Source organism: Numenius arquata, chromosome 3 (assembly GCF_964106895.1).
Source record: "Numenius arquata chromosome 3, bNumArq3.hap1.1, whole genome shotgun sequence".
NCBI classification, from domain to species: Eukaryota; Metazoa; Chordata; class Aves; order Charadriiformes; family Scolopacidae; genus Numenius; species Numenius arquata.
Genome location: NC_133578.1, coordinates 26,209,431 through 26,236,732, shown reverse-complemented (window position 1 = coordinate 26,236,732; position 27,302 = coordinate 26,209,431). Strand labels below are relative to the sequence as shown.

The window sequence follows — 27,302 nt, the reverse complement described above, 5'->3', positions numbered from 1 at the left end:
TTTCTTTTTTTTCCCCTGAAAGGTGAACCTGATCCACCAAGAAAACTTGAAGTTACTGAAATTACAAAGAATAGTGCTACTTTAGGCTGGCTGCCACCATTGCGTGATGGAGGCTCTAAAGTTGATGGGTATATTGTTAGCTACAAAGAAGATGACCAACCAGCAGACCGCTGGACAGAATATTCGGTTGTTAAAGATCTCTCCATTGTTGTAGCTGGTCTGAAAGAGGGAAAGAAGTACAAGTTTAGAGTGGCAGCTAGAAATGCTGTAGGAGTAAGTTTGCCAAGAGAAGCTGAAGGAGTATTTGAAATTAAAGAACAACTCAGTAAGTAACAATTTAAATACTGCCTATGTTGCAATATTCTGCTTTAATAATGAAATGAGCAAGAATTCTAGTTCTTTGAGTGAGTCCCAGAAAGACACATGCTTTATGAAGTCAAGTGGAGGATTATGATTAACTGTATTGAATATTTTAATGGGTCAGAAAAGATGAGAGTTGACCACTAATTCAGAATTATTAAAGAATTTTGCAGGTATGGTTTCAGTTGGAACCAGAAGATAGGAACTAAGGAGAAATAATAAATACCTTCAATGAACTTAAAAGGAAAGAGAAAAGGAGTCAGAGTGGTAGTTTGAGAGACAAATGCCAAAAGTGCCAAAAGTGGGAGCTGTTTTAAGATAAAGCAAGTTGTTTATATTGTAGAGTTGGTTGAGAATGTAAAGCAAAAGGTAGGGAGGACAGGTTGGCCTCATTAAAGTGTTAGGGTCCCTGAGGTACAGGAAGACCTAGGGGTAACAGGACAAGAGGTAACAGGTACAAACTTGAACATAAAAAGTTCCACCTAAACACGAGGAGGAACTTTTACTTTGAGGGTGCCAGAGCACTGGAACAGGCTGCCCAGAGAGGTGGTGGAGTCTCCCTCTCTGGAGACATTGAAAACCCGCCAGGACACGTTCCTGTGCAACCTGCTCTAGGTGGACCTGCTCTAGCAGGGGGGTTGGACTAGATGATCTCCAGAGGTCCCTTCCAACCCCATATCATTCTGTGATTCTGTGATTTGTGACATGGAAAGAGGAAGAAAGAGTCATAGGAGCAAAAGAGAATGAAAACTAGCCAATGGCAGGAAGAAAAGTACACCGAACATTCCACCAGGTTTCTTTTGGAAGAAATCAGAAAGATTTTGTGCAAAAGAAGTAGGATAAGGGGCTGTACTTGAATAATTCAACGGTTTAAAAAAATTGACTGTGGAAATGGGTTTAGTTCAGTGGTAACATCAGTCTTTCCTTTCTCCTCCTTCATGTATGTCTTGTAGAAGTCAGCAATAAGTGAGCAATGACAAGATATAAAGAGGAATTATGTGTCAAGCAGTAGTAGTGGACGAGTCTCTACATAAACATGTGAGAAGGCAATCCAAACTCAAAAATATTCTCTTAAAAACTGTACAAGCATGTAAAAATAAGACTGGAATAGATGTTGCCCACTGCAGAATCTCTAGTTGTCCATATGTGGAATCTAAATTAAAAATTGTCAAGTCATTCCTACTGGTGATTCCACTTGAGAGAGAAGCAGAGAACTTTCAAATGAAAACATATGAAAAGGTAAATTAATATGTCACAGAAATTGAATTTATATGTCTGTGTGTGATTTTTTTTCAGTCCCACCCAAGATCCTGATGCCTGATCACGTTCACATTAAAGCTGGAAAGAAACTGAGAATAGAAGCTCATGTATATGGGAAGCCTCAGCCAGTCTGTAAATGGTTGAAAGGAGATGAAGATGTACTTACATCCAGTCGCCTTGCAGTGCATAAAGCGGAAAAGTCTTCTGTTCTTATCATTAAGGATGTAACTAGAAAAGATTCTGATTTTTACACTCTTACTGCAGAAAATAGCTCTGGTACTGACAGTCAGAAAATCAGAGTGATAGTCATGGGTATGTTCCATGTGATTATTTTTAAATCCAGCTTTATACAAAACTAGTTTTAGTGTATTCCACTGGTTACCAATTTCTTTCATCCCTTTTTTCTTAATACGTGTTTTTGTGCAGATAAACCGGGTCCACCACAGCCTCCATTTGATATTTCTGAAATAGATGCTGATGCTTGCACTCTTGCATGGCATATACCTCTCGAAGATGGTGGCAGTAACATTACAAACTATGTAGTTGAGAAGTGTGATGTAAGCAGAGGCGACTGGGTAACAGCTTTAGCTTCTGTCACAAAGACAAGCTGCAGAATTGGAAAACTGATTCCTGGAGAAGAGTATATGTTCCGCGTTCGTGCTGAAAATCGTTTCGGGATTTCTGAGCCACTTACTTCTGGCAAGATGATTGCAAGGTTCCCATTTGGTATGTCAGTTTTTGATAGCTGCATTTCTCTTTTTAGTCCTCCTAGTAAGAAAGCATGTGATTGATCGATATCCATCTTTGTATTTCTTTCTAGATGTTCCTAGTGAACCAAAGAATGCACGTATCACCAAGGTCAATAAGGACTGCATTTTTGTTGCCTGGGATAGACCAGATAGTGATGGAGGCAGTCCAATCACTGGTTATCTCATTGAGCGCAAAGAAAGGAACAGTTTACTGTGGGTGAAAGCTAATGACACAGCTGTGCGCTCCACAGAATACCCTTGTGTAGGGCTCATAGAAGGTCTTGAGTATACTTTCAGAATTTATGCATTGAACAGAGCTGGAGCCAGTAAACCTAGTAAACCAACTGAGTTTGTCACAGCAAGAGCACCAGTAGGTAAGCCAAACACACCATTAATTTGCATCAGACTACTGTTTTTATAGTCATTTTCAATATATCTGCAACTCTTTCTGATCTTCAGTTTGCCCATATGTTTATATTTTCATGTTTACCGCAACTGGACTGTGAGTGCACTGTGTGGGTGTGCTGTAAATAGGATCTAGCACTATTAAAGCCATTTTTTAATGTTAGCTTCTTTGGCAAAATAGACTATTACATGATCTTATTTGCCTTAGATCCCCCTGGAAAACCTGAAGTTATTGATGTCACTAAGAGTACTGTATCACTGGTATGGACAAGACCAAAGCACGATGGTGGTAGCAAACTTATTGGCTACTTTGTTGAAGCTTGCAAATTACCTGGTGATAAGTGGGTTCGGTGCAATACAACTCCACATCAAATACCCCTAGAAGAGTACACTGCTACTGATTTGGAAGAGAATGCTCAGTATCAGTTTAGAGCAATTGCCAAGACAGCAGTTAACATTAGCCGACCTTCAGAACCTTCTGATCCAGTGACCATTCACCCAGAAAATGGTAAGAAATGTAAAAGCATTTGAGAACTCTAATAAGTATCTGTGCATAATGAACTAACACTCGTGAAGAATTAGATGTTTGTCTCTTACTAGATTGATTAACTCTTGGGCTCTTTCCTTTCAGTTCCCCCCAGAATAGAGTTGGATCTGTCTATGCAGTCACAGCTTACAGTAAAAGCTGGAAGTAATGTGCGTCTGGAGGCAAATGTATATGGCAAGCCAATGCCAACAATCACTTGGAAGAAAGAAGGAGAAGTTTTAAAACCATCTGAAGGTGTTAAGATCACCACTAAGAGAAATCTTGCTACAGTTGAGTTGTTCAGTGTTAACAGGAAGCAAACGGGAGACTATACTATTACTGCTGAAAATGCAAGTGGATCAAAGTCAGCAACCATTAGGCTTAAAGTACTTGGTGAGCTAAAGACTGTCTGTTAATTAATACATTTATAGTTAAATGATATAGCAAGAAACAGACCTATAACAATTTTATGTTAATTCTTCTAGATAAGCCTGGTCCACCAGCCTCCGTTAAAATCAAACATATGTATGCAGATCATGCAATGCTTTCTTGGGAGCCTCCTCTAGAAGATGGAGGTTCAGAAATTACTAACTACATTGTAGACAAGCGTGAAACAAGCAGACCAAACTGGGCCCAAGTCAGTGCCAATGTACCCATTACAAGCTGTACAGTGGAGAAACTAATAGAAGGACATGAGTATCAGTTCCGCATATGTGCTGAAAACAAATATGGTGTCGGAGACCCTATCTTGACTGAACCAGCAGTTGCTAAGAATCCATATGGTAAGTGCATTGTGGGATAGCTTCATTAGTCACCGGGGTTTTTGTGTACACTTATGAATGTGAGCATAACTTTCAAATAAATCTTCACAGATGTACCCGGACCTTGTGATCCACCGATAATTAGCAATGTAACGAAAGACTTCATGACTGTTAGCTGGAAGCCACCAGCTAGTGATGGTGGATCCCCAATAACGGGTTATATACTTGAGAAGCGTGAAACTAAGGCTCTTAACTGGACGAAGGTAACCAGAAAGCCTGTCATTGAGAGAACTGTTAAGGCCACTGGACTCCAAGAAGGAACAGAATATGAGTTCCGGGTGATAGCATTGAATAAGGCCGGACCTGGCAAGCCTAGCGCACCATCTAAAGCAGTATATGCTCGTGATCCTCAATGTAAGCTATAAGTCTAAGATCTTTTCCATGGTTATTTCCAAATACTTTTTTACAGCATTTGGTATGATAACGTTATGTTATTTTAATTCTCAGATCCTCCTGGCCCACCTGCTTTCCCGAAAGTGGTTGATACTACACGTAATTCAATAAGCCTGTCATGGAGTAAACCAGCATATGATGGAGGAAGCCCTATTATTGGTTATCTTGTGGAAGCAAAAAGAGCAGACACAGACAACTGGGTCAGATGCAATCTACCCAAGAACTTACAGGCTACACAATTTGTGGTAACAGGGCTAATAGAAGATACAGAGTACCAGTTCCGTGTTTATGCTGTTAATAAGATTGGATACAGTGATCCAAGTGATGTTCCTGATAAACATACTGCCAAAGACATTTTAAGTATGTTCACTTAAAACAAATTACCTTGTTGACTTTTGCTTTAATTGATGGGATGGGTTCCAAGATAGGGTTTGTCACAGATCACAGAAGCAGAATAATTTGGAATGTGTCATTTCTCAAAAAATGTAGGCTAAAAGTGGCTAATTTGGAAGAGAATATGGCAGTTAGGAACTGAGTAGAATCTGACTGGTATCTGCTTTTTTCATTTGTATGCTAGATACTCTTCTACTTCCTGTTTTTGGGTCTTCAGTAATTTTTTCTTCCTCTAATCCTAAAATTAGACTTTTCAGATCTTTCTTCTATTCTTAAAATTTTTGGTCTTCTTCATGTCTTCTAAATAACTTGAAGCCAAGATTACTGTTCTAAGCGTCTGTGTGACAAATTATTTAATTGTATGACACTTATTCCTTAAGAGCCATGCTGGCTTCTGTATGCGTTTTGCTATGTGTACATATATAGGTATATATGTGCATTGCTTCACATAACTGTCTTGGTTCAAGATAAGCGATACAGTCCAGGAGGCTTTGAAACTCCTTTGAGTTCTACAGGAACTAGGAGACTCCCTCATATGATAAGTAAGGTAAATGGTGGAAAAGGCAGAAAAAAAAAAGGAAGTGAAATCATGCAAAAATATATTAAGTTTGCAAGTGATCTTGAAATGGGAGTCAGGACACTAACTCACTAACGTCATCACAGGCATGAGAATAAATTGGTTCATCTAGTGAAATGCCAGTTAAGAGGAACTTTTTCTCACAGTAACTTTAGTGATAGTTTTAAAGATTATGTTTTAATTGCATATTTTTTGTTAAACACACAGTTCCTCCTGAAGGAGAACTTGATGCAGAACTAAGGAAAGTCCTTGTGTTGCGTGCTGGAGTCACAATGAGACTTTATGTGCCAGTAAGAGGACGTCCACCTCCGAAGATTTCATGGTCTAAAGTGGGTGCCAACCTAAGAGATAGACAAGGATTAGACATAAAGTCCACAGATTTTGATACCTTCCTGCGTTGTGAAAATGTAAACAAATATGATGCTGGAAAATACGTCCTCAGTCTGGAGAACAGCTGTGGCAAAAAAGCATATACAATTGTTGTAAAAGTACTTGGTAAGTGTCAGGGGTTTCCCCATTATAACATATTTGTTAAGTTTTTAACTGATAATTTTTTGTATTTTGGTTACTAAATCAAATGAGGGGTTGTTGTGTTTATCTAGATACTCCAGGCCCTCCAATTAACCTGATTGTAAAGGAAGCATCCAAGGATTCTGCCTTCATTACATGGGAACCTCCACTAATAGATGGTGGCAGTCCAATCACAAATTATGTTATTGAAAAACGTGATGCAGAAAGAAAGTCATGGTCTACAGTAACAACAGAATGTCCAAAGACAAGCTGCAGGATAACTAACTTAGAAGAAGGCAAATCTTACTTCTTCAGGGTTTTTGCGGAAAATGAATATGGTATTGGTGACCCCTGTGAAACTCGTGATGCTGTTAAAGCTTCTGGTAAGAAAAAATAATCCATTTCACCTATTTTGGTATTCAAATAATTATTATTTTTGGCTTGAATGGACACTTACTATGCTTTTGTTCCTTCTAGAAACACCTGGGCCAGTTGTGGATCTAAAAGCTTCAGCGGTAACAAAATCATCCTGCAATTTAGTATGGAAAAAACCAGTCAGCGACGGTGGAAGCCGTATTTTTGCATATGTTGTTGAGGTCCTGATTGATGAAGATAAATGGCAAGAAGTCATGCGGGCCAAGAACCTCCATTTTCAGATGAGAGACCTAAAAGAAGGACAAGAATACACTTTCAGAGTGAGAGCCCAAAATGATGCTGGATATGGAACTCCAAGAGAGCTCACAATTGTGGCAAGAGATGATGTTGGTAAGAAGCAATTTAAGATCATTAATTCCATGTTTCACTTACCCAAATTACATTTATTTTATGCTTCTTATCACTACTATGCATACATACAAATCAGATGCCTTTAAAGCAGCATCTTAATTTTATCACAAAGTTTATGCATAGTTGAATCATTGGTTTCTTTTATTTTTACAGTGGCACCTGATCTTGATTTAAGAGATCTACCTGATTTGTGCTATATAGCTAAAGAGGGTAGCAGTTTCCGTCTTAAAATCCCAATTAAAGGCAAGCCTGTCCCAGCTGTAACTTGGAAGAAAGACGAAGACCAGGCACTTACTGAGAGTGGAAGAGTAGCATTTGAATCTACAGCAGTTAACACCACACTTGTAGTACATGACTGCCAGAAGGCTGATGCTGGAAAGTACACAATAACTTTGAAGAATGTTGTTGGCAGCAAGGAAGGCACTATTTCTGTGAAAGTTGTTGGCAAACCTGGCATACCAACAGGTCCGGTGAAATTTGAAGAGGTCACAGCTGATGCCATGACCTTAAAGTGGGGCCCTCCAAAAGATGATGGTGGTTCAGAAATCACTAACTATGTCCTAGAGAAGAGAGATAATGTAAACAATAAGTGGGTGACTTGTGCCTCTGCAGTCCAGAAAACTACCTTTAGAGTTACAAGACTTCATGAAGGAAATGAGTATACATTCAGGATCAGGGCTGAAAACAAATATGGAGTAGGTGAAGGTCTTAAATCTGACCCTGTCATTGCAAAACATCCATTTGGTAAGTACCCATTATAATTTTCAGAATTTAAAAAAAAAAAAAAAAAAAGTTTAGGGGTGATATTTATTTCTAATGTTACTGCATTTTTTTAATATTGTTTAGATGTGCCAGATGCTCCTCCGCCTCCCAACATTGTTGATGTTCGGCATGAATCCGTAGCTTTAACTTGGACTGATCCCAGAAGAACTGGAGGCTCACCAATCACAGGTACATCCCCAAAAGCCTCCCTAGTATTTCAGTTCTTAATAGTTCTTTCTCCCTGTCAAAGGGTAAGATAAAACTATCAAGTGTTTTTGCTTTAAATTGATTTAATGATTGATTGATTTCACTGTTTTATGTCCTACTCTTTCTCTATGATGAGTTTTTTAAAAAGTTTAACTTAAAAGTTGGGAAAAGACTAACTGAGAAACAATATTTTTGCACAGAGTGAAAACACCTAAAGAAAGAAAAACAAACTCACCTTTATGTTACATTGCTTGGGTCTATAAAATTAGCAATTTGCATTTAAAACACCTCATTGCAATTACATACATCTGTAATGTATGTCCACATCCATTTCTTAATCTGGTTTTCCATGTTCCTCTTGCACAATGCCTGTGACATGCCATACAGGCAGTGTGATATTTCACAGTGCTATGAGAAATGAAGATTTCTAGTAAGCCCCTCGTATTTTCATCTTACGATTTATCTTCTAGGGTATCACATTGAAGTCAAAGAAAGAAATAGTCTTCTGTGGAAGAGAGCAAATAAAACACCAATAAGAATGAAAGATTTCAGAGTAACAGGGTTAACTGAAGGTCTGGAATATGAATTCAGAGTAATGGCAATCAATATGGCTGGAGTAGGTAAACCAAGTCTGCCATCTGAACCAGTTGTGGCACTTGATCCTATTGGTAAGTCACCAGAAGAATAAAAAGGAAAATTCTGAAATTTGAAATAACTTTTTTTTGACCACTTTTTATTATTTTTTCTTCTAGATCCCCCCGGGAAACCTGAAGTTATCAATGTAACTAGGAACTCAGTAACACTCATTTGGACAGAACCAAAATATGATGGTGGACATAAGTTAACTGGCTATATTGTTGAAAAGCGTGATTTACCCTCAAAGACTTGGACAAAAGCTAATCATGTGAATGTTCCAGACTGTGCATTTACTGTAACTGACCTCTCTGAAGGCTCCAAATACGAGTTCAGAATTAGAGCAAAGAACACTGCTGGAGCTATCAGTCCTCCATCTGAATCCACAGGAACCATAATATGCAAGGATGAGTACGGTATGTAGACGACTTTAAAAATGTAGAATTTTATTTGAATAATTAATGCCAAATCCTGTTTGTTGGGGTTTTTTTCTTATGTTCTTGTTATAACAATCAGGGGTTTTTTTCTTTGTTTGTTTTGACAGAGGCACCAAGCATTGTTATCGATCCTACTTTGAAGGAAGGTTTAACAGTAAAAGCAGGAGACACCATTACAGTGTCTGCTATTAGTATCCGTGGCAAACCACCTCCAACTTCAGCATGGTCAAAAGCTGGAAAAGACTTTAGACCTTCAGAGCTTGTGCGCATTGAAACCACACCAACTTCTTCTACTCTAACTGTCAAATATGCAGCCAGAAAAGATTCTGGAGAATACACAATCACTGCAACCAATCCTTTTGGCACTAAGCAGGAGAGTGTACATGTGAAAGTTTTAGATGTTCCAGGACCTCCAGGGCCTATTGAGATCAGCAATGTTTCAGCAGAAAAAGCGACCCTTACATGGTCACCTCCCGCAGAAGATGGTGGATCACCAGTCAAATCATACATTCTTGAAAAGAGAGAAACTAGCCGACTCCTCTGGACATTGATTGCTGAAAATATTGAAAGCTGCAGGCATGTTGTTAGCAAGCTCATTCAAGGAAATGAATATGTTTTCCGCGTCTCAGCAGTAAATCAATATGGCAAGGGTGAACCAGTACAATCAGAACCAGTTAAAATGGTGGATAGATTTGGTATGTAGAACAAACTAAGAAGTTCCATTGTGTTTTCATTAATCTCTGAAGACTTGATTTTTGGTTTAACTGTACTTTTTTTCTTCCCTTATCAGGTCCCCCAGGCCCTCCTGGAAAACCAGAAGTAACAAATGTGACAAAAAATACTGTCACAGTTACCTGGAAAAGGCCAGTAGATGATGGTGGAAGTGAAATCACAGGTTATTATGTGGAACGAAGAGAAAAGAAAGGTTTAAGATGGGTCAGAGCAACAAAGAAACCAGTTTCAGATCTTAGATGCAAAGTAACTGGTCTCCTGGAAGGAAATGAATATGAATTCCGTGTCAGTGCAGAAAACAGAGCAGGAGTTGGACCACCAAGTGATGCTTCAAACTCCGTCATGTGCAAGGATGTTGCATGTTAGTATCATGCCTTTTGTTTTTTGGGGGTGGATGGGATGGGCAGGGAGCACATTCAGGCAGTGAAAGAGTGACTTCCTCTGTAATGTAATGTTTTCTCTTTTCCTCCCTTTTCAGACCCACCAGGTCCACCTGCAAATCCAAGAGTGACTGATACTACAAAGACAAGTGCATCTTTAGCCTGGGGCAAGCCTCACTATGACGGTGGTCTTGACATCACTGGCTATATAGTAGAGCATCAAAAGGAAGGAGAAGAAGAATGGGTAAAAGACACGACAGGGACTGCTTTAAGAATCACTCAGTTTGTTGTTGCTCATCTGCAGACAGGAGCCAAATACAATTTCAGAATCTCTGCCATGAATGCTGCAGGTGTCGGTGAACCAGCAATAATTCCAAGCGTGGAAATCAAAGACCGGGAAGAGATTCCTGACTTCGAATTAGATGCTGAGCTAAGAAGAACGCTTGTTGTTAGAGCTGGATTAACTATTCGGATATTTGTGCCGATTAAAGGACGTCCAACGCCAGAAGTTACATGGACAAAAGATGACGTTTCACTCAAAGGACGTGCCAGTATTGAAAATACAGACTCTTTTACACTCTTAATTGTCACAGATTGCACCAGATATGATGCAGGAAAATACGTAATGACTCTTGAAAATGCTGCTGGTAAGAAGACTGGCTTTGTAAATGTAAAAGTCTTGGATACACCAGGTCCGCCAATAAACCTTAAGCCTAGAGAAATAACCAAAGATAGCATCACCCTCCAATGGGATATGCCTCTGATCGATGGTGGTTCACGTATAACAAACTATATTGTTGAGAAACGTGAATCAACTCGGAAAGCATACTCAACAGTCACAACCAACTGCCAGAAGTGTTCCTTCAGGATTCCTAATTTGGCTGAGGGGTGTGAATACTACTTCAGAGTGCTGGCTGAAAATGAGTACGGTATTGGTGAACCAGCTGAAACTGCAGAACCAGTAAGAGCTTCTGAGGCACCATCCCCACCTGAGAGCCTTAATATTATGGATGTAACACGGAACTCAGTTAGCCTGGCTTGGCCAAAACCAGAACATGATGGTGGCAGCAAGATCACTGGGTATGTAATTGAAGCACAGAGAAAAGGAACCAACCAGTGGGCACATATCACCACTGTAAAAACGCTGGACTGTGTAGTAAAGAATCTAACTGAAAACGAAGAGTATACTTTCCAGGTTATGGCAGTTAACAGTGCTGGAAGAAGTGCCCCAAGAGAAAGCAGACCAGTTATTATCAAGGAGCAAACAATGCTACCAGAGTTTGACCTCCGCGGTATCTACCAGAAAACAGTCATTGCCAAGGCTGGTGACAATATCAAGATTGAAATCCCTGTGCTTGGTCGTCCAAGGCCTACAGTGACTTGGAAGAAAGAAGACCAGATACTTAAGCAAACACAAAGGGTAAATTATGAAAATACTGCAACTGCAACGATACTAACCATCAATGAATGTAAACGAAGTGATAGTGGTCAATATCCACTATCAGCTAAAAATATTGTTGGAGAAGTTAGTGAAGTCATCACAGTTCAGGTCCATGACATACCTGGACCCCCTACTGGACCAATCAAATTTGATGAAATTTCATCTGACTTTCTAACATTCTCATGGGAGCCTCCTTTGAATGATGGTGGTGTACCAATAAGTAACTATGTCATAGAAATGCGTCAAACTGACAGTACCACATGGACTGAATTGGCAACCACAGTGATACGTACTACATTTAAAGCTACTCGTCTTACTACTGGAGTTGAGTATCAGTTCCGTGTTAAAGCTCAGAACAGGTATGGAATTGGTCCAGCCATCACTTCAGAGTCTATAGTTGCCAACTACCCATTTAAGGTACCTGGGCCTCCTGGTACTCCTCAGGTGATTGCAGTCACCAAAGAAACCATGACCATTAGCTGGAATGAGCCAGTTACTGATGGTGGAAGCCCAATTCTGGGCTATCATGTTGAAAGAAAAGAAAGAAATAGCATTCTTTGGCAGACTGTAAGTAAAACGCTGGTATCGGGCAATATCTTTAAATCAACAGGACTTACCGATGGCATTGCCTATGAATTCCGTGTTATAGCAGAAAATCTGGCTGGGAAGAGTAAGCCAAGCAAGCCATCTGAGCCTGTGTTTGCCCTAGACCAAATCGATCCACCTGGTAAGCCAATACCTCTGAACATTACAAGACATGCAGTTACACTGAAGTGGACTAAACCAGAATATAATGGAGGTTTTAAGATAACTGGCTACACTGTTGAAAAAAGAGACCTTCCTAATGGCCGTTGGCTGAAGGCTAATTTCAGCAATATACTAGAGACTGAATTCACTGTAAGTGGTTTGACAGAAGATGCTGCCTATGAATTCCGTGTGATTGCTAGGAATGCTGGTGGGGCTGTTAGTCAGCCCTCTGAGCCATCAGATGCAATAACTTGTAGAGATGACATTGAAGCACCAAAGATAAGGGTGGATGTTAAATACAAAGACACGCTAGTGCTGAAAGCAGGTGAAGTTTTCAGACTTGAGGCTGATGTTTCAGGTCGTCCTCCACCAACTATGACATGGACAAAAGGAGAAAAAGAACTTGAAGGCACAGCAAAATTAGAAATAAAAATAGCAGATTTCTCTACTGTTCTTGTCAATAAAGATTCTTCGAGAAGAGATGGCGGTGCCTATACACTTACTGCAACAAATCCTGGTGGCTTTGCCAAGCATATCTTCAATGTTAAAGTTCTTGATAGACCTGGTCCCCCAGAAGGGCCTTTGGCTGTGTCTGAAGTCACTGCAGAAAAATGTGTGCTGTCATGGCTACCTCCACTGGATGATGGAGGAGCAAAAATTGACCATTATGTGGTTGAAAAACGTGAAACCAGTAGATTGGCATGGACAGTTGTAGCCACGGAAGTTCCATTAACAAAACTGAAGGTTACTAAGCTGTTGAAGGGCAATGAGTACGTGTTCCGTGTTATGGCTGTCAACAAATATGGAGTTGGTGAGCCTCTGGAATCTGAGCCCGTTCTTGCAGTAAATCCATATGTGCCGCCTGATCCACCTAAAACACCTGAAGTTACAGCAATTACAAAAGATTCTATGGTTGTCTGCTGGGGCCATCCTGATTCTGATGGTGGGAGCCCAATAACTAACTATATTGTGGAACGTCGAGACAGGGCTGGTCTACGGTGGGTGAAATGTAACAAACGGGTTGTTACTGACTTGCGTTATAAAGTATCTGGACTGACAGAAGGCCATGAATATGAATACAGAGTCATGGCTGAAAATGCTGCTGGAGTCAGTGAGCCAAGCCCGACCAGTCCGTTCTATAAAGCCTGTGATACTGTATTTAAGCCTGGTCCCCCAGGTAATCCTCGTGTTTTGGATAGCAGCAAGTCCTCAATTACAATAGCATGGAACAAACCAATATATGATGGTGGTTCAGAGATCACAGGTTACATGGTTGAGATCGCACTACCTGAAGAAGACGAGTGGAAGATTGTAACTCCGCCAGTAGGTCTGAAGGCCACTTCTTTTACCATCACTGACCTGAAAGAAAATCAAGAGTATAAAATACGGATATATGCTATGAACTCCGAAGGTCTTGGAGAACCTGCTCTTGTTCCTGGGACTCCAAAAGCTGAAGAAAGAATGCTGCCTCCAGAAATTGAACTTGATGCGGAACTACGTAAAGTTGTCACTATTAGAGCCTGCTGTACTCTAAGGCTCTTTGTCCCAATTAAAGGAAGACCAACACCTGAAGTAAAATGGACAAGAGAACATGGGGAATCTTTGGATAGAGCAAGCATCGAATCAACAAGCTCTTATACGCTACTTATTGTTGAAAATGTAAATAGATTTGATAGTGGCAAATACATACTGACGGTTGAAAACAGCTCAGGTAGTAAGTCAGCATTTGTGAATGTCAGAGTTCTCGATACCCCAGGAGCACCTCAAGATTTGAAAATAAAAGAAGTTACAAAATCATCAGTTACACTCACATGGGAGCCTCCTCTCATAGATGGTGGCTCTAAAATAAAAAATTACATTGTTGAAAAGCGTGAATCCACAAGAAAGGCTTATGCAACTGTTAATGCCAATTGCCACAAGACCAGCTGGAAAGTGGATTCACTGCAAGAAGGCTGCAACTACTACTTCAGAGTCCTAGCTGAAAATGAGTATGGAATAGGCCTTCCAGTTGAAACTTCAGAATCTGTAAAAGTATCAGAAAGACCACTTCCACCAGGGAAAATAACTTTGCTGGATGTGACAAGAAATAGTGTAACCTTATCTTGGGAAAAACCTGAACATGATGGTGGTAGCAGAATTCTAGGCTACATTGTAGAAATGCAAAGCAAAGGCAGTGAAAAATGGTCAACTTGTGCTACAGTAAAAGTTACTGAAGCCACTGTCACAGGGTTGATCCAAGGTGAAGAATACACCTTCCGTGTTTCAGCTCAGAATGAGAAAGGTATCAGTGATCCTCGCCAGCTGGGTATACCAGTTGTTGCAAAAGATCTTGTGATTCCACCAGCTTTCAAACTGCTGTTTACCACTTTCAGTGTTCTCGCAGGAGAGGACTTAAAGGTTGATGTTCCTTTTGTTGGTCGACCCAAACCAGCAGTGTTTTGGCATAAAGATAATGTGGCATTGAAGCAGACTACAAGAGTAAATGCAGAAAGTTCAGAAAATAACACAGTGTTAACAATAAAAGAAGCATGCAGAGAAGATGTGGGAACATATTTAGTTAAACTTACAAACTCTGCAGGTGAAGCAACTGAGACCCTAAATATTGTTGTCCTTGACAAACCAGGACCGCCAACTGGACCAGTAAAAGTAGATGAAGTAACAGCGGACAGTATTACTATTTCCTGGGAACCACCCAAATATGATGGTGGTAGCTCTATAAATAATTACATTGTAGAAAAAAGAGACACTTCCACCACCACTTGGCAGATTGTGTCAGCTACTGTTGCAAGAACAACTATAAAAGCATGTCGGTTAAAGACTGGGTGTGAATATCAGTTCAGAATCGCAGCTGAGAACAGATACGGGAAGAGTACCTATCTTACTTCAGAGCCAATTATAGCCCAATACCCATTTAAAGTTCCCGGTCCACCTGGAACACCTTTTGTAACAAATGTCTCAAAAGACAGCATGCTGGTACAATGGAACGAACCAGTCAATGATGGGGGTAGTAAGATCATTGGGTATCACTTGGAGCTCAAAGAAAGAAACAGCATTCTGTGGGCTAAACTGAATAAAACGCCTATTCCAGATACCAAATTTAAGACAACTGGCCTTGAGGAAGGTCTTGAATATGAGTTTAGAGTTTATGCAGAAAACATAGTGGGCATTGGAAAGGCAAGTAGAGCATCTGAATGCTATACTGCACGTGACCAGTGTGACCCTCCAGGTCGTCCAGAACCTATAATTGTCACAAGAAACTCAGTAACGCTTCAGTGGAAGAAACCTGTATATGATGGTGGAAGTAAGATCACAGGCTATGTTGTTGAAAAGAAGGAGCTACCTGATGGTCGTTGGATGAAAGCAAGCTTTACAAATGTCATTGATACCCAATTTGAAGTAACTGGTCTAGTTGAAAACCAGAGGTATGAGTTCCGTGTTATAGCGCGAAATGCAGCAGGTGTTTTCAGTGAACCATCTGAGAGCTCAGGGGCAATTACAGCAAGAGATGAAGTAGAACCACCTCATATAAGTATGGATCCAAAATACAAAGACACTATTGTAGTGCATGCTGGTGAGTCGTTCAAGCTTGATGCTGATGTTCATGGCAAACCAATACCTTCCATTCAGTGGTTAAAAGGCGATCATGAGCTGACAAACACTGCTCGTATGGAAATAAAAAGTACCGATTTTGCAACAAGCCTTAGCGTGAAGGAAGCCACTAGAGTTGACAGTGGTCAGTATATACTACTGGCAAAGAATGTTGCAGGTGAAAAGAAAGTTCCTGTTAATGTCAAAGTTCTTGATAGACCTGGACCACCAGAAGGACCTGTTGAGATTACAGGCGTTACTGCTGAAAAATGCATGTTGTCATGGAAACCTCCGCTGCAAGATGGTGGTAGCGATATTTCACACTACGTTGTAGAAAAAAGGGAAACCAGTCGCTTGGTGTGGACAGTTGTTGATTCAAATGTGCAAACCCTAAATTGCAAAGTTACAAAGCTTTTAGAAGGAAATGAATATGTTTTCCGCATCATGGCAGTAAATAAATATGGTGTTGGTGAACCTCTTGAGTCTGAACCAGTAATCGCAAAGAATCCATTTGGAGTACCACTTCCACCGAAGGCACCAGAAGTCACAGCCATTACCAAGGATTCTATGATAGTTGTATGGGAAAGGCCAGCCTCAGATGGCGGTAGTGAAATCCTAGGCTATGTCCTTGAAAAACGAGATAAGGAAGGTATTCGCTGGACAAGATGTAACAAACGCCTGATAAGTGAACTGCGATACAGAGTGACTGGGCTTATAGAAAATCATGATTATGAATACAGAGTTTCAGCTGAAAATGCTGCTGGTCTTAGTCAGCCAAGCCCACCTTCCACTTACTACAAAGCATGTGATCCTATTTATAAGCCAGGTCCACCCAATAATCCTAAAGTTGTGGATGTTACAAGATCTTCAGTTTTCCTTTCCTGGGGTAAACCTATCTATGATGGTGGCTCTGAAATTCAGGGATACATTGTGGAAAAATGTGATGTAAGTGACGGTGAATGGGCAATTTGTACCCCTCCAACTGGAATTAAGAACACTCACATGGAAGTAGAAAAATTAGTGGAAAAACACGAATACAAATTCCGCATATGTGCAGTTAATAAAGCAGGAGTTGGAGAGCATGCAGATGTTCCTGGTTCTGTTATTGTGGAAGAAAAAATGGAGGCACCAGACCTTGACCTTGACATGGAATTAAGGAAGATTGTAAATGTGAGGGCAGGAGGTTCCTTAAGACTGTTTGTTCCCATCAGAGGTCGTCCAACACCTGAAGTAAAATGGGGTAAAGTGGATGGTGAGATCAGAGAGGCAGCTGTTATTGATACCACTAGCAGCTTCACTTCCCTTGTTCTAGAAAATGTTAACAGATTTGATACTGGAAAGTACACTCTGACTTTAGAAAACAGCAGTGGAACAAAGTCTGCCTTTGTCAGTGTAAGAGTACTGGATACTCCAAGTGCACCTGTTAATTTAAAAATCAGAGAGATCACTAAGGACTCCGTTTCACTTTCATGGGAGCCTCCTCTCTTGGATGGTGGAGCAAAAATAAAGAATTACATTATTGAAAAGCGTGAAGCAACAAGAAAGGCGTATGCAGCTGTTGTAACAAACTGCCACAAGACTTCATGGAAAATAGATCAACTTCAGGAGGGCTGCTATTACTTCTTTAGAATCTCTGCTGAGAATGAATATGGAATTGGCCTCCCTGCTGAAACCAGCGACCCGATTAAAGTGGCTGAAGTTCCACAGCCTCCTGGGAAAATAACAGTGGATGATGTCACAAGGAACAGTGTCTCTCTAAGCTGGGCAAAACCTGAACATGATGGTGGCAGCAAAATCATACAATACATTGTTGAAATGCAAGCAAAGGGTAGTGAGAAGTGGTCAGAGTGTGCTCGTGTAAAAACACTTGAAGCGGTTATTACTAACCTAACTCAAGGGGAAGAATATCTTTTTAGAGTAATGGCTGTAAATGAAAAGGGTAAGAGTGATCCACGAGCACTTGCAGTTCCAATAGTTGCCAAAGACCTCGTGATTGAACCTGATGTAAGACCTGCTTTTCACAGTTACAGTATCCAAGTAGGACAAGACCTGAAAGTAGAAGTACCAATTGCAGGTCGACCTAAACCAACTGTTACCTGGGTAAAAGATGGCCAGCCATTAAGGCAGACAACAAGAGTCAACGTCAGTGATCTGACTGATCTCACTATACTGAATATTAAAGAAACTAGCAAAGAGGATAGTGGCACTTATGAAATCACTGTGGCTAATGTTGTTGGGCAAAAGTCTGCCTCTGTTGAAATTATAACTCTGGACAAACCTGACCCTCCGGTAGGACCTGTGAAGTTTGATGAAATAAGTGCAGAAAGTATTACCCTATCATGGAATCCCCCAGCGTACACAGGCGGCTGCCAAATCACCAACTATGTTGTTCACAAGAGAGATACAACAACCACTGTATGGGAAACAGTTTCAGCTACTGTTGCAAGAACGACACTGAAGGTGACTAAACTGAAAACTGGTTCAGAATACCAGTTCAGAATATTTGCTGAGAACAGGTATGGGCAGAGCTTTGGATTGGACTCTGCGCCAGTTGTAGCACAATATCCCTACAAGGAACCAGGACCTCCTGGCACACCATTTGTGACAACAGTTACAAAAGACTCCATGGTCGTTCAATGGCATGAACCAATAAATGATGGTGGCAGTAAAGTGTTGGGCTACCATCTCGAGAGAAAGGAAAAGAACAGCATTTTATGGGCTAAAGTGAACAAGACTATTATTCAGGACACAAGTTTTAAGACAACTAACCTTGAAGAAGGAATTGAATACGAGTTTCGAGTTTCTGCAGAAAATATTGTTGGTGTAGGCAAAACAAGTAAAGTTTCTGAGTGCTATGTAGCTCGTGACCCATGTGATCCTCCAGGTCGCCCAGAAGCTATAATAATAAAAAGAAGCTCAATTACTCTACAGTGGGCCAAACCAGAATATGATGGCGGAAGTAAGATTACTGGTTATATTGTAGAAAAACGTGATTTACCAGATGGTCGCTGGATGAAAGCTAGCTTCACAAATATCATTGAAACTCAGTTCACTGTAACAGGGCTTACTGAAGACCAAAGATATGAATTTAGAGTAATTGCAAAGAATGCTGCAGGTGCAATAAGCAAACCTTCTGACAGTACAGGACCAATAACAGCAAGGGATGAAGTTGAACTTCCACGAATTTCAATGGATCCAAAGTACAAAGATACAATCGTGGTAAATGCTGGTGAAACATTCAGACTTGAGGCTGATGTTCATGGAAAGCCACTACCAACCATTAAGTGGTACAAAGGAGATAAAGAGCTTGAGGAAACTGCTAGATATGAGATAAAGAACACAGATTTCAGTGCATTAATAATTGTAAAAGATGCTATTAGAGTTGATGGTGGACAGTACATTTTAGAAGCCTCTAATGTTGCAGGAACAAAGACAGTACCAGTAAATGTAAAAGTCCTAGACAGGCCAGGACCTCCAGAGGGCCCAGTCCAAGTGACAGGAGTTACATCTGAAAAATGTTCATTGGCATGGGGTCCTCCTCTTCATGATGGTGGCAGTGATATTTCTCATTACATTGTAGAGAAGAGAGAAACTAGTCGCCTAGCATGGACTGTTGTTGCCTCAGAGGTTCTACCTACAATGTTGAAAGTAACAAAACTCTTAGAAGGAAATGAATATGTTTTCCGTATTATGGCAGTTAACAAATATGGGGTTGGTGAGCCATTAGAATCTGTGCCAGTAATGATGAAAAATCCATTTGTAGTTCCTGGACCACCAAAGGCCTTGGAAATTACCAACATCACAAAGGATTCTATGACTGTCTGCTGGAGCCGGCCAGATAGTGATGGAGGTAGTGAAATCATAGGTTACATTGTAGAAAAGAGAGACCGAGCAGGCATCAGATGGATAAAATGCAATAAACGCCGAATTACAGATTTAAGATTAAGAGTTACAGGATTATCAGAGGATCATGAATATGAATTCAGAGTTTCTGCTGAAAATGCTGCTGGAGTGGGTGAACCAAGCCAAGTGTCTCCTTACTTTAAAGCTTGTGACCCCATGTTCAAGCCTGGCCCACCTACAAACACCCATGTTGTTGATACCACCAAAAGTTCAGTTACACTTGGTTGGAGTAAACCTATCTATGATGGTGGTTGTGAAATCCAGGGGTACCTTGTAGAAATCTGTAAAGCAGATGAAGATGAATGGTCACTTGTTACTCCACAGACAGGTGTACGTGCCACTCGATTTGAAATCAAAAAGCTTACTGAACATCAAGAATATAAACTACGAGTGTGTGCCCTCAACAAGATTGGTGTAGGAGAGGCTGCATCAATTCCTGGTACTATTAAACCAGAAGACAAACTTGAAGCTCCAGAACTTGATATTGATTCAGAGCTAAGGAAAGGGATAGTGGTTAGAGCTGGTGGGTCTGCTAGGATTCATATACCATTCAGGGGACGACCAACACCTGACATCACGTGGTCTCGAGAAGAAGGTGAATTCACAGAAAAAGTTCAGATTGATAAAGGCATAAACTACACACAACTTTCAATTGACAACTGTGATAGAAATGATGCTGGAAAGTACATTCTTAAGTTGGAGAACAGCAGTGGTTCTAAATCTGCCTTTGTCACAGTAAAAGTCTTAGACACACCAGGACCACCACAGAACTTAGTGGTAAAGGATATAAAGAAGGATTCTGCTGTATTATCTTGGGAACCACCCATTATCGATGGTGGTGCAAAGGTAAAGAACTATGTAATAGATAAGCGTGAGTCGACCAGGAAGGCATTTGCAAATGTAAGTGCTAAGTGTGGCAAGACAAGTTTTAAAGTTGAAAATCTTACAGAAGGAGCAATTTATTACTTCAGAGTTATGGCTGAAAATGAATTTGGAATTGGTGTTCCAGCTGAAACCACGGATGCTGTCAAAGCCTCAGAGCCACCTCTGCCTCCTGGGAAAGTAACACTCACCGATGTGACTCAGAGAAGTGCCTCTCTTGCTTGGGAGAAACCTGAGCATGATGGAGGTAGCAGAATTTTGGGATACATTGTTGAAATGCTGCCTAAAGGAACAGAAAAATGGAGTGTTGTTAGTGAGACCAAAACATGCAATGCAGTTGTGTCTGGTTTGAGTCCAGGACAGGAATATCAATTTCATGTGATTGCCTACAATGAAAAAGGCAAAAGTGATCCCAGAGCACTTGGAATTCCTGTGATAGCTAAAGACTTGACAATTGAACCAAGTTTCAAACTGATGTTTAATACATATAGTGTACAGGCTGGAGAAGATCTGAAAGTAGAAGTACCATTTATAGGTAGACCCAAACCTACTATTACTTGGACAAAAGATGAGCAGCCACTGAAACAGACAACCAGATTACATATTCAGGATACATCAACATCAACTATCTTAAATATTAAAGAAAGCAACAAGGAAGACTTCGGTAAATATACAGTAACAGCAACAAACACAGCAGGAACAGCAACAGAGCACCTGAGCATAATTGTACTGGAAAAGCCCGGCCCACCACGAGGACCTGTCCGCTTTGATGAAGTTAGCGCGGACTTTGTTGTTTTATCATGGGATCCACCTGATTATACTGGTGGCTGTCAGATAAGCAACTATATAGTAGAAAAACGTGACACGAGTACTACCACATGGAGCATTGTGTCAGCAACTGTTGCAAGAACAACTATCAAAGCAACAAAGCTTAAAACAGGTTCTGAATACCAGTTCAGGATTTCTGCTGAAAATAGATATGGCAAGAGCTCTCCTTTGGATTCTAAACCCGTGGTTGTGCAATACCCCTACAAGGTGCCTGGGCCACCTGGAACCCCATTTGTAACAGCAGCTTCCAAAGACCATATGATCGTACAATGGCATGAACCAGTTAATGATGGAGGAAGTAAAATTCTTGGCTACCATCTTGAACGTAAAGATAAGAACAGCATTCTTTGGACAAAACAGAACAAGTCACTCATTGCAGACACCAAATATAAAACAGATGGCCTTGAAGAAGGTCTTGAATATGAATTCAGAGTTTCTGCTGAAAACATTGTTGGCATTGGCAAAGTCAGCAAAGTATCAGAACTGTATGTTGCCCGAGATCCTTGTGACCCACCTGGCCGCCCAGAGGCCATTGTTGTTACAAGAAATAATATCACACTGAAGTGGAAAAAACCAGAATATGATGGTGGAAGCAAAATAACTGGTTATATTGTAGAAAAGAAAGAACTACCAGATGGTCGCTGGATGAAAGCTAGCTTTACAAATGTGTTGGAAACAGAATTTACAGTAAGTGGTCTTGTTGAAAACCAACGATATGAATTTAGAGTAATTGCAAGAAATGCAGCAGGTTGCTTGAGTGAACCATCTGAAAGTACAGGGCCCATTACTGCCAGAGATGAAATTGAAGCACCAGGGGCTTCACTGGATCCTAAGTACAAAGATGTCATTGTTGTTCATGCTGGAGAAACCTTTGTTCTTGAAGCTGATATCCACGGCAAACCTATTCCTGACATTACATGGTCAAAAGATGGTAGAGACCTTGAAGAAGCAACTGCAAGAATGGAAATTAAATCTACCATTCAGAAAACAACTCTTACTGTAAAAGACTGTATAAGAGTAGATGGAGGTCACTATACTCTTAACCTCAGAAATGTTGGTGGCACAAAATCTATACCAATCACTGTAAAAGTGCTTGACAGGCCAGGACCTCCAGAAGGACCTTTGAAGGTTACAGGTGTCACTGCAGAAAAATGCTACTTGGCATGGGCTCCGCCTTTACATGATGGTGGTTCTAGTATCTCACACTATATCATTGAGAAGAGAGAGACAAGCAGGCTTTCATGGACACAAGTAGCAACAGACGTGCAGGCTCTTAACCACAAAGTAACCAGGCTCCTTGCTGGCAATGAGTACATTTTCCGTGTAATGGCAGTGAACAAATATGGAACTGGAGAACCCTTGGAATCTGAGCCAATTGTGGCTCGTAATCCATACAAACCCCCTGGTCCTCCTTCAACACCTGAAGTTTCAGCAATCACAAAAGATTCTATGGTGGTAACATGGGGTCGCCCAGAAGACAACGGGGGAGCTGAAATTGAAGGTTACATACTTGAAAAACGTGACAAAGATGGTATCCGATGGACCAAGTGCAATAAGAAAACACTAATGGACTTGCGATTCAGAGTAACAGGTCTTACCGACGGGCATTTCTATGAATTCAGAGTTTCTGCTGAAAATGCTGCAGGGGTAGGGGAACCCAGTGAGCCATCTATTTTCTATCGTGCCTGTGATATATTATATCCACCAGGTCCACCAAGCAATCCAAAGGTTACAGACACTTCCAGGTCATCAGTTTCCCTTGCCTGGAGTAAGCCCATTTATGATGGTGGTGCTCCAGTTAAGGGATATGTAGTAGAAGTAAAAGAAGCTGCTGCTGATGAATGGACTACCTGCACCCCACCAACAGGCCTGCAAGCAAAAGAGTTCACCGTAACAAAACTTAAAGAGAACCAGGAATATAACTTCCGCATCTGTGCCATCAACTCAGAAGGAGTAGGAGAACCTGCTACTGTTCCTGGTACAGTCATAGCAGCAGACAAGGTTGAACCTCCTGAAATCGAACTTGATGCAGATCTCAGGAAAGTAGTCACTGTGCGTGCTAGTGGTACATTACGCCTGTTTGTCACCATCAAAGGAAGACCAGAACCTGAAGTTAAATGGGAGAAAGCAGAAGGAACAATTAGTGAGCGAGCTCAGATTGAAGTCACTAGTTCCTATACAATGCTGGTAATTGACAATGTGAATAGATTTGATAGTGGTAGATACAATCTTACTTTGGAGAACAATAGTGGCAAAAAATCAGCTTTTGTTAATGTCAGAGTGCTTGATACACCTAGTGCGCCTATAAACCTGACCATTAGAGAAGTGAGGAAAGATTTTGTAACATTAGCCTGGGAACCGCCGCTTATTGATGGTGGAGCTAAAATTACCAACTATGTAGTTGAGAAGCGAGAATCCACAAGAAAGGCATATGCCACAATTACGAACAACTGCACTAAGAATTCCTTCAAAATTACTCAGCTACAAGAAGGATGTAGTTATTACTTCCGTGTCCTAGCTGTAAATGAATATGGGGTTGGCTTACCAGCAGAAACACCTGACCCAATTAAGGTTTCTGAACCACCTTCTCCACCTGCAAAGGTCGTTCTTGTTGATGTGACTCGCAACTCTGCTTCAATTAAATGGGAAAAGCCAGAGAGTGATGGTGGCAGTAAAATTACTGGTTATATAGTAGAAATGCAAACTAAAGGAAGTGTAAAATGGAGTGCATGTACACAGGTGAAAACATTAGAAGCAACAATAACAGGCTTAAGTATGGGAGAAGAGTACAGTTTCAGAGTTATGGCTGTTAATGAAAAAGGAAAAAGTGATCCAAGAGAACTTGGTGTCCCAGTCATTGCAAAGGATATTGAAATCCAGCCATCTGCTGAGCTCCTTTTCAACACATTCACTGTGAAAGCTGGAGATGATCTTAAGATTGATGTGCCATTCAGAGGGCGACCTCTTCCAACTGTTATCTGGAAGAAGGATGGGAATCCCTTAAAAGAGACAACCCGGGTAAATGTTCAGACATCAAAGACTTCAACTTCACTGTCCATCAAGGAAGCTTCAAATGAAGATTTGGGACATTATGAATTACATCTTTCAAATACTGCCGGGTCAACAACAGCTTCTTTAACTGTAGTTGTCCTTGACAGACCAGGACCACCAACTGATGTGAATATTGATGAAGTTAGCGCTGATAGTGTAACTCTGTCTTGGAAACCTCCAGCATATGATGGTGGGTGCCACATTAGCAATTACATTGTGGAGAAGCGAGAAACTACCACAACAACATGGGTTGTAGTATCTGCATCAGTTGCAAGAACATCAATTAAAGTATCTCGACTCACCACTGGCTCTGAATATCAGTTCCGTATTTGTGCAGAAAACCGCTATGGGAAAAGCACTTACACTAATTCTCCATCTGTTGTGGCAGAGTATCCATTTAAGCCTCCGGGGCCACCTGGAACTCCTCATGTGGCACATGCAACTAAAGCTTTCATGATTGTAACTTGGCAGGTACCAGTTAATGATGGAGGTAGTAGAGTACTAGGATATCACTTGGAGTGTAAAGAAAGAAGCAGCATTCTTTGGACAAAAGTCAACAAAAGCCTTATTCCTGATACACAAATGAAAGTTACGGGTCTTGATGAAGGACTGCTATATGAATATCGTGTGTATGCTGAAAACACTGCTGGAATAGGCAAATGCAGTAAATCATGTGAACCAGTTGCTGCAAGAGATCCATGTGATCCTCCTGGTCAACCGGAAGTTACTAATATTACAAGAACATGTGTCTCACTGAAATGGACTAAACCAGAATATGATGGTGGAGCTAAAGTAACAGGATATATTATTGAACGCAGAGAGATACCAGATGGTCGTTGGCTAAAGTGTAATTTTACTAATGTGCAAGAAACGTATTTTGACGTAGGTGGACTTACAGAAGACCAGCGATATGAATTCCGTGTGATCGCAAAGAATGCTGCTGGACTCTTCAGTCAGCCATCTGAATCAACTGGACCTGTGACTGTAAAAGATGATGTAGAGGCTCCAAGAATTATGATGGATGCCAAATTCAGGGATGTTGTAGTTGTGAAAGCTGGAGAAGTGTTTAAAGTCAATGCTGATATTGCAGGACGGCCAATACCAGTGGTTTCGTGGACAAAGGATGGCAAGGAGCTCGAAGGAAAAGCTAGAGTTGAAATAGCCTCAACAGATCACACTACTGCAATAACCATTAAGGATTGCATCCGAAGTGATTCAGGGCAATATGTACTAACATTACAAAATGTTGCAGGAACGAGATCTTTGGCAATTAATTGCAAAGTACTTGACAGACCTGGCCCACCTGCAGGCCCATTAGAAATAAATGGCCTTACTGCTGAAAAGTGCCATTTATCATGGGGACCCCCTCAAGAAAATGGCGGTGCAGATATTGATTATTATATTGTAGAAAAACGTGAGACCAGCAGAATTGCATGGACACTTTGTGAAGGAGAACTTAGAACAACATCCTGTAAAGTGACAAAACTACTGAAGGGTAATGAGTATATTTTCAGAGTGATGGGAGTTAACAAATATGGTGTTGGTGAACCTCTAGAAAGTGTTGCTGTCAAGGCCCTAGACCCATTTACAGTTCCGAGTCCACCTACATCTTTAGAGATCACCAGTGTGAGCAAAGATTCGATAACTCTCTGCTGGGCAAGACCAGAGTCTGATGGAGGCAACGAGATCTCTGGCTATGTAATTGAAAGGCGTGAGAAAACTAGCCTAAGGTGGATTCGTGTAAATAAAAAGCCAGTTTATGATTTAAGAGTGAAATCATCTGGTCTTCGTGAAGGATGTGAATATGAATTCCGAGTTTATGCAGAAAATGCTGCTGGCCTCAGTCTTCCAAGTGAAACCACACCATTGATTCGGGCAGAAGATCCAATCTTCTTACCATCTCCCCCATCTAAACCTAAGATTATGGATTCTACAAGGTCAAATATCACAATTGGTTGGACAAAGCCACTGTTTGATGGAGGTGCTCCAGTAACAGGATACATAGTTGAATACAAGAAAACTGATGAAACTGACTGGACAACTGCTATTCAGAACTTAAGAGGCACAGAATACACCATAACTGGATTAGTATCAGGCTCTGAGTATGTCTTTAGAGTGAAATCCATTAACAAAATTGGTGTCAGTGAACCAAGTGATGTCTCAGAACCTCAAGTGGCAAAAGAAAGAGAAGAAGAACCTGCCTTTGATATTGACAGTGAGATGCGGAAGACTTTAATTGTAAAGGCTGGTGGATCATTCACAATGACTGTTCCTTTCAGAGGCAAACCAGTCCCAAATGTAACATGGAACAAACCAGACACCGATCTTCGTACACGAGCAAGCATTGATACTTCAGATAATTGCACATCTCTTACTATTGAAAAAGCAACAAGAAACGATTCTGGAAAATACACATTAACATTGCAAAACATCCTGAACACTGCTACCTTGACTTTAATTGTCAAAGTTCTTGATACTCCTGGCCCACCATCTAATATCGCAGCAAAAGACGTAACTAAAGAATCTGCTGTGTTATCTTGGGATGTTCCTGAAAATGATGGTGGAGCACCTGTAAAGAACTATGTTATTGAAAAAAGAGAAGCCAGCAAAAAAGCGTGGGTCACTGTGACAAACAATTGTCATCGTCTGTCTTACAAAGTGACTGGCTTGCAAGAAGGTGCCATTTACTACTTCCGGGTTTCTGGAGAAAATGAGTATGGTGTTGGAGTGCCTTCTGAGACCAAGGAGGGAACAAAAATAACAGGTATGTTTTACTAAGACAAATATTTGTTAATATTTTAAAAATACATGTTTTAAAATTCTTACTTCAAAATAATATAAAAAGTGTTAAATCTGTTTACAGTAAAAAAGACAGTTTTATTGTAGGTGTGTCTGTGGTTTTAAAAATTAAAAAGAGCTAAGTAACAGTGT

At 40.7% G+C, this 27,302-nt stretch overlaps 1 protein-coding gene across 1 annotated transcript in view; it reads left to right on the top strand.

Moving 5' to 3' along the window:
• Positions 1 to 27,302, top strand: part of TTN (titin) — a 249,978-nt gene that overhangs the window by 194,530 nt on the left and 28,146 nt on the right. The window contains exons 260-278 of the mRNA XM_074144859.1: positions 23 to 325; positions 1,657 to 1,932; positions 2,047 to 2,346; positions 2,441 to 2,743; positions 2,983 to 3,282; positions 3,406 to 3,693; positions 3,786 to 4,082; positions 4,173 to 4,475; positions 4,569 to 4,874; positions 5,692 to 5,979; positions 6,087 to 6,377; positions 6,472 to 6,759; positions 6,934 to 7,524; positions 7,627 to 7,731; positions 8,220 to 8,417; positions 8,502 to 8,798; positions 8,927 to 9,514; positions 9,610 to 9,912; positions 10,030 to 27,135. Of these exons, the coding sequence (XP_074000960.1) occupies positions 23 to 325; positions 1,657 to 1,932; positions 2,047 to 2,346; positions 2,441 to 2,743; positions 2,983 to 3,282; positions 3,406 to 3,693; positions 3,786 to 4,082; positions 4,173 to 4,475; positions 4,569 to 4,874; positions 5,692 to 5,979; positions 6,087 to 6,377; positions 6,472 to 6,759; positions 6,934 to 7,524; positions 7,627 to 7,731; positions 8,220 to 8,417; positions 8,502 to 8,798; positions 8,927 to 9,514; positions 9,610 to 9,912; positions 10,030 to 27,135 (22,731 nt within the window). The remainder of the gene's footprint in view (positions 1 to 22; positions 326 to 1,656; positions 1,933 to 2,046; positions 2,347 to 2,440; positions 2,744 to 2,982; positions 3,283 to 3,405; positions 3,694 to 3,785; positions 4,083 to 4,172; positions 4,476 to 4,568; positions 4,875 to 5,691; positions 5,980 to 6,086; positions 6,378 to 6,471; positions 6,760 to 6,933; positions 7,525 to 7,626; positions 7,732 to 8,219; positions 8,418 to 8,501; positions 8,799 to 8,926; positions 9,515 to 9,609; positions 9,913 to 10,029; positions 27,136 to 27,302) is intronic.